Source organism: Elephantulus edwardii, unplaced genomic scaffold (genome assembly GCF_000299155.1).
Source record: "Elephantulus edwardii isolate Elephantulus edwardi_28Jun2011 unplaced genomic scaffold, EleEdw1.0 scaffold00010, whole genome shotgun sequence".
Taxonomy (NCBI): Eukaryota; Metazoa; Chordata; class Mammalia; order Macroscelidea; family Macroscelididae; genus Elephantulus; species Elephantulus edwardii.
In genome coordinates, this window is record NW_006399760.1 from 32796343 (window position 1) to 32808153 (window position 11811).

The 11811-nt window shown below is 39.6% G+C and overlaps 1 protein-coding gene and 1 pseudogene across 3 annotated transcripts in view; both read left to right on the forward strand.

Annotated features, from left to right (window-relative positions):
- PKP4 (plakophilin 4) overlaps window positions 1-11811 on the forward strand; it is a 368717-nt gene that overhangs the window by 196760 nt on the left and 160146 nt on the right. For all 3 annotated transcript variants that reach the window (XM_006880795.1, XM_006880796.1, XM_006880797.1), the window contains one exon: window positions 6123-6235. In XM_006880795.1, the coding sequence (XP_006880857.1) occupies window positions 6123-6235 (113 nt within the window). The remainder of the gene's footprint in view (window positions 1-6122; window positions 6236-11811) is intronic.
- On the forward strand, window positions 8989-11804 carry LOC102862741 (annotated as a pseudogene).

Consider the following 11811-nt stretch of genomic DNA (forward strand, 5'->3'; position numbering starts at 1 on the left):
TTATTTTTGTACTGTTCTATTTCTCTCAAAATCTGTAGCAAATGTGGCAAAATGTTAACATTTGCTGTTATGTATTGTATGGTCAGAACTGAAACATAACTGACCCTTTGATGGATTTTCAGAGGCAATAAATTGCACAGTAGGAGATTGTCCGTAGATTCAGCTGTGTACCTTAGTGGTTGGCAAAGTATCTCTTCATCAGTAAGTGACCAGTTACGTACCTTTGAGTCAGAACCAAGTTATAGCTGGCCTTCCAGAGGGTTTTCAGAGACAGTGCATCACACAGAGCAGCTAGTGGATTTGAATCACATACCTTTGCGTTGGCAGCATGTGGCTAGGGGAGGCTACTCCTTGGAAATGGACATGAATCATGGAAAGATGGGCAATCAGCGAAGAAGAGGAAGTCCCCCAACAAGATGGATTGACATGGCAACTTCAGCAGTGGGTCTAGTGTGTCAGAGATGATGAGTATGGGACAGGAGAGGTCAGAGTTCAGGTTGGCTGTTCATAGAGTTGCTATAAATCATACTCAGTGGCATTTAACAATGACAAAAGCCACCAGAGATCCCAACCAAATTTGGCTCAAGTTTGTAAAATTCTTTGTCATTGCCTATACATTTACATACTGTATCTTGAAATACTTCAAAACAGGGGTGAAGAAAAAAAGTTGTAGCATTATGTAAAGGGAGACAAAATAACAGTATGGTCTTAAATTGAGTTCTCAGAAACATGGAGATTAGCAGGCATAACTTTTATTAGGGACCTGTGGAGAGGAAAGGAAAGAAAAGCAGGACTGAGGGAAGAAATACCATTTGTACAAGACTGCAAAGCCTTGGCCAACCCCAAGGAGCTAGAGCAAATATGGGCCACTGGGAGTGAGAAAACCCTGAAAGAGTTGAAAACCACAGGCTGTCTGCTGGCAACTAGGGCATACAGCCCTGGCTTTGTTGGCGCAGCATTGTCTGCTATGCAGGCTGATCATGAACTGAAGTTTTCTTTTAGCTCCTTCACAGAATACACTTAACCCAATGTATCTCATTTTGTGATGACTAGAAGTGATCCGAGTAGGAGTAACATATATTCCAGATTAGAATATGTTGTTGTCATTGTTTCTAGGTTCCACTGACTTCATTCAATATGAATTATAGTGATCCTGTCAACAGTAGATCTGAACCCTATTCTGTGCTCATCATCTCTGATACTCTTGAGCTGCAGTCATTGTCAGTCCATCTCATTGGAAGTAGTTTCCTCTCTTACCAAGCATGCTGACCCTTTCCAAGGAATATCCTCTCCAAACAACATACATGAGGTGAAGCATCACGTTCGGCTGCCCTTTTTCAAGCCATATCTGTTTGTTCTTCTGTCAGTCAGTCCATGGGATAGTCAGTGTTTTTCTCCAGCAGCACAACTCAAAGGCATCAGTTCTTCTTCTGTCAGTCTTTTTCATTGAAAAGACCATCGCCTGAGTCAGATCTTCAAACTGACAGCACTGGTCTGTAGGGCTTTGGAGAGGTCCATGACAGCAGACTTGCCCAATGCAGTACATCCCCTAATCTCCTGACTGCTGGTACCAAAGGCCTTGATTGTGAATCCCACCAAGATTAAATTGTTGACAATTTCAATCCTTTTTCTGTTTGTCCTGATATTGCCTATTAACCCCATAGTGAGGAATTTTGTTTTCCTGAAGGTGAAATGTGATCTGTATTAAAGGCTGTAATCTTTGATCTTCTGCAGCAAACATTTCAAGCCCTCCTCATTTTCAGCAGGCAATGGTGTATTATCTGTGTAATACAGGTTATTGATGAGTCTTCTCCAATTATTTAGAATATAGGGGGAGCAAAGCATTCATCAAGGAGAAATTAATTGTAGATGTTCATTGTATTTGTGGTTGCCAGAGGGTTTTGGGGGTGGGTTGGTTATTTGTTGTTGTTGTTGTTTCATATATATCTACTTCAGTGAATTTCTTTTCTGAGAGTGAAATTTTCCCTGAATTTCCTAATATGGAACATACCTTACTCCTACTCTCATAATTTATGGGCATCTGAAAATGAGAAAAATATTGCATAGTCCTCAGTTCCTCATAGCCCATGATGTCAGAGCACAAAGGTAATGTGAAGTTTTAGGGAATATTGTGAAATTTACTGATAATTTTTTCTTTATCTTCATCCAGGCAGAATATCTTGTAGTATAAGGGGTGTATAAGAAAAACATTTAGTACACTTAACAGAATGAATGGAAATATATCACCAAAATTGATAATATCTCAACAAAGGATGAAGAAGTGCAAAGCACTGTTTGTCTTAAGCTAAATTTACATAATATGAAGCTAAGTATTGTACATTTCTTCTCTCTGTGGTCTCACGTAGTTGAACGTTATTTAAAAACCCATGGTCTAGGAATTGTTAGGCAGAGACAGCCATTGTGCCACCTTCTCTTACGATTAGGCTGTGCAGTATTCTTACTGCGATTTTTGCAGGCTCTATTTGATAGACTGGTACTAGAGGGTCTCATTTTCTGAAGTTTTATAATGCCAAAAGGAAATCAGGAATTGTTTCTCAAAAAATGCCTCTAAAAACGACTTGTGAATATTAATCCAGTGCTGTTAAATAAGAACACATACTTGCCGTATTCTATAAGAATTTTATGCTTTTTTACTGAGTATTTTTTAAATTGCAGACAAATGGTAATATAAATAATATTTTAAGTAGTTTCTTTCTGATTAACTTTTGAAATTAATGTTTATGCTTGCCATTTTTAGCTCACAATCATGGCCAAATTAATTTACAGTTCACTATTTACTTTGTGTGTTTAGACTTGTAAGTAAACGATGTGGTACAGTGAAGTTTGATGAGTTATTTAGAATTTTATTTGCGGCTTAAAGCCTTTGGAATACAAATTATTTGATTTGTAGTTTTATAGCATGACATGCTTCCCATAAGGAAGAGCCAGTGGTAATGAAGAATTTCAAGCTGCTTTGAAGATATTGGCAAAATATAAGACCCTAGAAATGGCCGTGATACCAATTGACTTTTTTCAACTAACAGTTGCAACTCTGGAGGTGATCACCAGCCTATACCAGGTAATTTGGAGGACAGTTGCCTGGCCATCTGACTGGAAGAGATCCGTCTTTGTTCCCATTGCCAAGAAAGATGGCCCAACAAAATGAAGAGATGATAGAACAAACCTTTAATATTATGTGCAAGCAAAATATCACTGAAGATGTAAAAGCAGCTAAAACATTGCAGTGACAGAGAACTGCCAGAAGGTCAAGCTGAGTTTAAAAGATGCTGTTGCACCAGAGATATCATTGTTGATGCCAGATGGATCTTGGCTGAAATCATAGAATCTCAGAAGAATGTCTGTGTGTTTTATTGATTATGCAAAGGCATTTGACTGTGTAGATCATAACAAAAAATTATGGCTAACATTGAGAAGAATGGGAATCCCAGGACACATAATTGTGCTTGTGTGAAATCTTTATCTAGATCAAGAAGTTGTTGTTCTAACAGAACAATGGAGCATGTTTTAAAATCACGAAGGATGTGCATTAAGGCTGTATCCTTTCTCCATACCTCTTCAGTTTGTACACTGAGCAAGTAATTTGTGCAATTTGATTCTGAAAAGGAATGTGGCATCAGCATTGGAGGAAGACTCATAAACATCATGCATTATGCAGATGACTCAAATATACTTTCTGAAAGTGGACGTATAACACTTGCTGCAGAAGATCAAGAACTACTGTTTTTTATATGGATTATATCTCAGCATCAAGAAATTGCTCGCCACTTGACCAGTTAACAACATCCTGATAGATGGAGAAAAGATTAAAGTTGTCACGGATTTCATCATGATCGGATCAATAATCAACATTATTGTTACCAGCAATGAGGAAATCAGGTGATGTTTTGCATTGGACAAGTCTGTTGTCAGAGACCTCCCAAAAATACTGAAGAGCAGTAGTATCTCTTTGAAGACTAAGGTGCACCTGGTTTCATTTCATTATATTTTTAGTCACTTGCTATATATCTTAGGGCTGGACAGTGAATAAGGATGACAGAAGAAGGTTCGATGCCTTTGAGTTGTGGTGGTAGAAAAAGATACTGAATATCTCATGGACTGCCAAAAGAACAAACAGGTGTGTCTTAGAGACAATGCTGCCAGAGTGCTGCTTCGAGGCAAAGATGGTGAAGCTTCATCTCATACTTTGGGCATGTTGTTAGGAAAGGCTGTTCCTTGGAAAAGGCCATCATGCTTTCAAAGGTGGAAGATCAGTGAAATAGAGGAAGACCCCGACAAAATGAATTGACACAATGACTGTTTCAATGAGCTCAGGTGTGTCAGAAATGATGAGGATGGCACAGGATGAAACAGGGTTCAGATCTATTGTTTCTGCAGTCAGGATGAGTCATACTCAACTTGATGGCAGCTATCAACAATAACACACTTCCTAATTATTAAAACTTCATCAAGATAACAGTGAAAGAAGTACAAAGTTTAAACAACTCTTTTAATAGAACTTGTTTAATGATAGAGCAACCATGGATTAGGTAATGTAATTGTTGGACAATATTTCTATCTTTTTAATATAATTTAGAATTCAATATAATCAGTCCCCTGCCTTTTTATGTTACCTCCTCCCTCATATAATGACACATAGATTTGTTTGTGACACTGCCAAAATTTTGTTGCTCATTTATAGCAGGACTTTCTGTGGAATTAGAATGATGACACCACACAACCATCCCCATACTCCCTTAACAATTCAAAAGCATTTTGCCAAACATGGTAAAGTGATTCTTACATTGTTGTTGTTGTTATGTGCCATCGAGTCGCTTGTGACTCATAGTGCTCATAGTGACCCTATGTACAAGAGCCCTAAACGCCGTTCTATCCTGTGCCAACCTCGGCATCTCAAACACACTCATTCCCACCACTCCACTCACAGAATCAATCCATCTCATTGAAGGTCTTCCTCTCATGTGCCGCCCCTCCACTCTCCCAAAGATGATGTCCTTCTCCAAGGACCAATCCTTGCGACATGCCCAAAGTACGTCCAACGAAGCTTCAGAATCCTTGACTCCAAGGAGCATTCTAACTTCACCCTCTCCAGGACAAGCTTGTTTGTTCTCCTAGCAGTTCATGGTATATTCAAAACTTTTCTCCAGCACCACAGCTCAAAGGCATTTATTCTCTTTCTATCATCCCTATTCACTGTCCAACTCTCTGATGCATAACATGTAACTGCAAAGACTATAGCCTGGATCAGGCACACCTTAGTCTCCAGCCTGATGTCATTATTCTTCAGTACTGTGAAGAGGTCCCTGACAGCTGACTTTCCCAATGCAATTCGTCTCTTGGTTTCCTGGCTGCTGTTACCAAGAGTGTTGACTGTGGAACCAAGTAAATTAAAACTCTTAACTATTGCAGTCTCTTCACCATCCATACTGATGCTGCCAATTGGCCATGGGCTGGACAGTTTTACTGTTTTGCTCTCATTCATTACCATACATTATCTTTGCTGTGGAATCAGAACCAACCCATAGCTTACCCTCCAGTGGGTATCAGAGGCAGATTATCTCACAGGAGATTGTCCATCCTTTTCCCACAGAGTATCTGATGGATTTGAACCCTGGGTCTTTGGGATTACAGCATAGTTTCTTACCATTAGGCTACCAGAGCTCTTTCATACATTATGAAGAAAATTAATATTAGCTGTTCAAGATGAGTGACTTATAGTATCTGGTGTGTCTTTGATGTAGAAACATGTAGTGCTATTTTTGGAAACCTCAAGTCTGTTAACATACTGTAGCTGTAGCAGAGTAGCATTTAAGGACCTCCGTTAAAATTCTCTCTCTCTCTCTCACACACACACACACACAAAGGATTTAGTAGTCTGCATTTTTCCAAAGAGTGATACTTTATTTCTTTTATGTTTGAAAAATGAAAAACTGTAGACAGTGGGATTTGTAGGCCAACAATTCCATCAGAAATTTGAATTTTACAAAGCTACACTAAGTATCGTGTTATGGATATGTTCCTGTTTTTCCTGTGATATCCTGTAATTCATAAACCTGAACAGCAAACGTCATTGCCTTACACACTTTTATTTCCTTGACTCGTAGGAACTTCAATTTCAACGCCTTACTCGAGAACTGGAAGTGGAAAGGCAGATTGTTGCCAGTCAGCTAGAAAGATGTAGACTTGGAGCAGAATCGCCAAGCATCGCCAGCACCAGGTAATAGCCAATGGCTCTGCTTTACATGTCTATGTGTTTTATGCTTCATTAAGTTATCCTGAATGCTACAGATGATGCTGTTCATATTGTTACTATTAACATGCCTTCCTAGTTATGAGTTTACTGTGATTTTGAAAATCCTTTTGCAATGCTGATCATCCTTTATTTTTATGCTTGAAGTATTTCCTATAGTGTTAGCAGTAGCAACTGTACTATCTACATACTGATAAATTTGACTTCTCATATGCAGACATGTCACCAGATGATTACTTCTTCGGGTGGAGTGAGTGTGTGTGTGTGTGTGTGTGTGTGTGTGTGTATGTCTCTATCCCATAATTAGTTTAAGTTACCTTTTTTTTGACTGGTGCTTTGAAGACATGGTATTAATAGCTCTTTTACTGAAATCTTTTCATGGAATGACATTTATTCAGCTTCAGAAAAAGAATAGCTTCATTTATTTGAATCTTCCAGAACTCTGAACAACTACTAAATAGTTACTATCTAAAATATTTAATTTGTTTGGCAAGAAGCTATACTGTAACCCCAGTGAGTAGTTTGAATGCGCCAGGTACTCTGCTGGAGAAGGAGGAACAGGCTCCTCCTATACCAGTTAGATCTTATTTGACGGTACAAACACACACACACAGAGAGAGAGAGAGAGCACAGACACACAAATTTGTTCAAATATAGTATGTGCAAAATCAATGTATCAGTATATTAATATATTATTAAAACAACTGTAAAACTACGTGTACCTAAAGTCCTTTTTTATTTAAGTAGCATCTTTGATCAAAATGGTATGAATTGGTGCCATAAGAACCAATTAATTAGTAAAGTAATTGCTTATCCTAACTTTGGATTACTATCTTAGTAATGAATTTCTTGTATACCCTAATGTAAGGTGCTTTTATTACTTGCATTTTTGAAGCTTTATTTGCTTATTGTTTTATACTGGTGTCTATAATAACTTGTCTGTTAATTATTACTGATGCTTTATTCTACATATCAGTATCTTTTGCTACTTGTAGCTAAAAAATCCTCCTTAGTTAAAGAACATTAAGTATAGATTAGAAGTATGTTTGTTAATGAGCCTATCTGGTTGCTATGATGTTTAAAATCTCTGACTAATAAACTGTTCACTCAAATTTTATTTATTTCTGACCCTTGAAAAGTAGGCCTATTTGTTTAGTAAGCCATAAAGCATAAAAGCATATAAATAAGACTAATAAATTTCTCAAACAGAAAGGTCAAATTGTGATCACATTTTAAATATCCATAGTTTAAATTCTGTTTAGTTAAAAAAAAAGTTATCCATAGTGTTAGCATGAGAGTGAATAACAAACTCAACAATTTAGTATTGTATTTTTTTAAATTTATTATTAATTTCAGTGAAAATTTACAGAGACTTTGGATTTCCATTCATTCATTGTTGCACTTTTCTTTCTCCCAATCCTCCCCTCTAGTACACTACCCTCTTGGAAAAGTACAAGAAAAATTTTTTTCATTGTTTTACAGTCCCTTCCCCCAAGTCCACTCCATTATGCAGCCTTCACTCTGGACTCCTGTCATGAAAAAAATATCTAATAACATATTCCTTTTAAACAGTTTTCTACCTCATCTGTTTCAATACAGTATACATTATTGAACCCATCTTTTTCAGTCTCTCCCCAACCCCAAGGTCAGTCCTGCTTTATAACAGTGGCACCATGAAGTATTTGTCTTTCTTTTGTGAATGAGATATTTCACTCAGCATAATGTCCTCCAGGGTCACTCATTTTGAATACTATCGCATGAGTTCCTTGTTTTTCAATGCAGTGTAGTATTCCATTGTGTGAATATACCACAGCTTCTCTATCCATTCGTTTGTTGATGGGCACTTAGGTTGTTTCCAACTCCTTGCTATTGTGAACAAAGCCATGATAAACATGGGTGTGTATATATCTGCTTGGATGTCAGCTATAGTCTCTTTGCGGTATCTTCTAGTATTGTATTTTTCCAAAAGTGTGGACCATTTGGTACAGAAAAATAAAATTTTTACATGTGTAGACATAGCAATTCTATTTTACAGAGTTCATTTAGCAGTATTTGGTGCCAAGAATGGAAAGGAGACTGAAAGCAAGAGAGCCAGAAGTATTTGAGCTCCCTCTGCTTGCTGATGTTCTGCAGTCATTTGACAGACCCAAATAATGACTTGGATCTTCAGTTTAACACCCACACAGGATCAGTGAGGCTGTCGGCATGGTGAAAGTGACAGATTTGAAACTAGAACTTAATCCTTAAGTTATGGCCTTGAAGGAAATAGTCCTCTGCCCACCACAGGATTGTGCCATATGTGGGTTTGGAACCCAAATGTAACATCCTGCATCATTCAGAAATGTCCAGCTGAGAAAGCAAAGACTGAAAATGAATTCACAATCAGAATCTGGAGGCAAAAAGTAGGACTTAAAACTTGCTGTCACTGGAGTAAATCTAGGAGGAAGGGAAGAGAATGATAGCAGGAATTAAAATTTGGCATAACCTACAACTTTGTTAAAAAAGCATCTGGGTGCCGGCCCCTCCCCTCCCCCTCTGGGCTCTGCGCTCTGGCGGCGCGGGACAGCGGACCGGGCGGAGGGCCGCGAGGGCGAGCTCCGCGTTGGGCGCCTCGGGGCTCGGGACGCCCGCGGAGCCGCTGCTGCTCGCCTCTCCTCCCGCGCAGGCAGGCAGGCGGGCGGGTGGCACCACAGCACCCCCGAGGCGGCGTGTGGTTCAAGATGACCAACGAAGAACCTCTTCCCAAAAAGGTTCGCTTGAGTGAAACAGACTCCAAAGTTATGGCTCGAGATGAGTGAATTCTAAGATGGAAGCAGTATGAAGCATATGTGCAAGCTTTGGAGGGCAAGTACACAGATCTTAATTCTAATGATGTAACTGGCTTAAGGGAATCTGAAGAAAAACTGAAGCAGCAACCGCAAGAGTCTGCACGCAGAGAAAACATCCTTGTAATGAGACTAGCAATCAAGGAACAGGAGATGCAAGAGTGTACTACTCAGATCCAGTACCTCAAGCAAGTCCAGCAGCCGAGCGTTGCCCAACTGAGATCAACAATGGTAGACCCAACAATCAACTTGTTTTTTCTAAAAATGAAAGGGGAACTGGAACAGACTAAAGACAAACTGGAACAAGCCCAAAATGAACTGCGTGCCTGGAAGTTTACGCCTGATAGGTAAACAAATCATACTCCCCAGTCAAGACTTCCCTGACAGTCCCACTGCAAGAAAACTGTGGTGGGACAGCCACGTACTCATTTCCACACCAAGACTCAGACTTTTTGAGCCAAAAAAGCCACATTCTTAACTGTCCAGCTTGTATTGGTTAATGTAAAACTTTCCAGATGAACCTTGTGTTTCAGCTTTTTTCTCTTCCCCTTCCCCTTGCTTCAGAGGCCTGATGGCATCGGACTATTCCGAAGAAGTGGCTACCTCCGAGACATTCCCCTTCTAGGAATCTTAGACACTTGAGAAAAGTTTCTGTGTGAAGAAAATAGAGGGAGAAACAGAAGTCTTAAGTCTTCTTAAGACACAGTGAAGCACACTGTGTCATCAGACAGTTTGGAGGAATGAAAACCTAGACATTTTAAACCTGAATTGAACATGTAAAATCCCAATAAAAGCTAAAATGGAATATGCATCACTCTTTAATGTTGAGCATAGTGACTTAGAGACATTGTATATTAGTTTTGCCAATAAGACTGTGGACTTGATGATTATTGTTGAACTTCTGGGTCAAAACTTGAGTGAGGTAATAATACTGCCTTTAAAGAGTTTATTTGCTGAGAACCAACTTTGAATAGTCATAAGAATTGACTAATAGATGTCAGTACAAGTAGTTCGTACACGTAACTAACCATTTTGCTTGGGGCTCTGTTACTTGATTGAGCCTTTAATCAATGGATTTAATCAATGGTGTGTTCTTTGAATGGTTGCTAATGCTGTAGACTGTACAAACATAGAGGTGTGGTTGTCAAAATCAGGTCTGAACTGTTCAAAGCATGATAAACATTCATTTCACAGCTAGATTGTATAAGGGTAATGGCTGTGCTGAGACCCCTGCGTTTATTTCTCCCCCAGTAGTGAAATGGATTGAATCCCCATTCCATTCAACAGGCACAAGCTCAAAGATCATTGTGTTAATGGGGGATGTGTTTCTTCATTGTATTTGGGCCTTTTGTATTGCATTCAGGATATTAAATGTGCCTTGCAATAGTTGTGTTTTTTTTAAAAAAAAGTTGAAGGAATATTATGATTTTGTTGTACTTTTAACATTTTCATTTGGGGGACTGTGGAGAGCAGGTGTTTGGGAAGACCATTGCTGTGCTCTTCACAGTGAAGGGAAAGGCTCTGTGTCTCATTTTTAAAATACCTACTATTTTCCAGCTGTCACTAACAAGAGTTTTGCCACTTGTTCCCTATTGACATTTAATCCCAAGAGATTGCAATAGAAATTAATATGCACAACTTCCCAGGGTACCTGCCGGAAGACTGGGAAGATACTGTGTTGGACTGTGGGCTGGCCTAAGTGAGACACTGTATTCAAAAAGGTATTAGTGGTTATTTCTAGAAAATTTGTTTACTCTTTGAGATAAATGAGGCATTACGTTCTTCATGCTTCCATCCAACCCTGGAGGTGAATTTTCCATCAGCCCATTTTGTAAGTCACCAATTCGAGTTTTCACTTGGTGATGATGGAGTCTAAGATGAGTAGAAGAGAAATGTTCCAGCTTGTCCCAGCATTTTAAGTGCAGTTTAAACAAGAGTGACTTAGGTTCTCTCTTAATCATTCAAATCCATTCCAAACAGGCAAAAAATTAATGGCGAAGTATCCAATGCTTATCCAGGAGAACCAAGAGCTTGGAAGGCAGCTGTCCCAGGGACGTATTGCACAACTTGAAGCTGAGTTGGCTTTACAGAAGAAATATAGCGAGGAGCTTAAAAGCAGTCAGGATGAGCTGAATGACTTCATCATCCAACTGGACGAGGAAGTGGAGGGCATGCAGAGTACCATTCTGGTTCTTCAGCAACAACTCAAAGAGACACGTCAGCAGCTGGCTCAGTACCAACAGCAACAGTCTCAAGCCTCCACCCCCAGTACCAGCAGGACTATAGCTTCTGAGCCTGTGGAACAGGCCGAAGCCATGGGGAAAGACTGCAGTTGCCTGGCTAACGGACCAAGTAACGGCAGCTCCTCCCATCAGAGGACGTCTGGGTCTGGATTTCATAGGGAGGGGAACACAGCTGAAGATGACTTTCCTCCTTCTCCAGGGAATGGGAATAAGGCTTCCAACAGCTCTGAAGAGAGAACTGGCAGAGGAGGTAGTAGTTACATAAACCAACTCAGTGCAGGGTATGAAAGTGTAGACTCTCCCACGGGCAGTGAAAACTCTCTCACACACCACTCAAATGACACAGACTCCAATCCTGACCCTCAAGAGGAGAAAGCCGTGAGCGGGAAGGGTAACCGAACTGCGGGGTCCCGCCACGTGCAGAATGGTTTGGACTCAAGTGTGAATGTACAGGGTTCAGTTTTGTAATATTTTT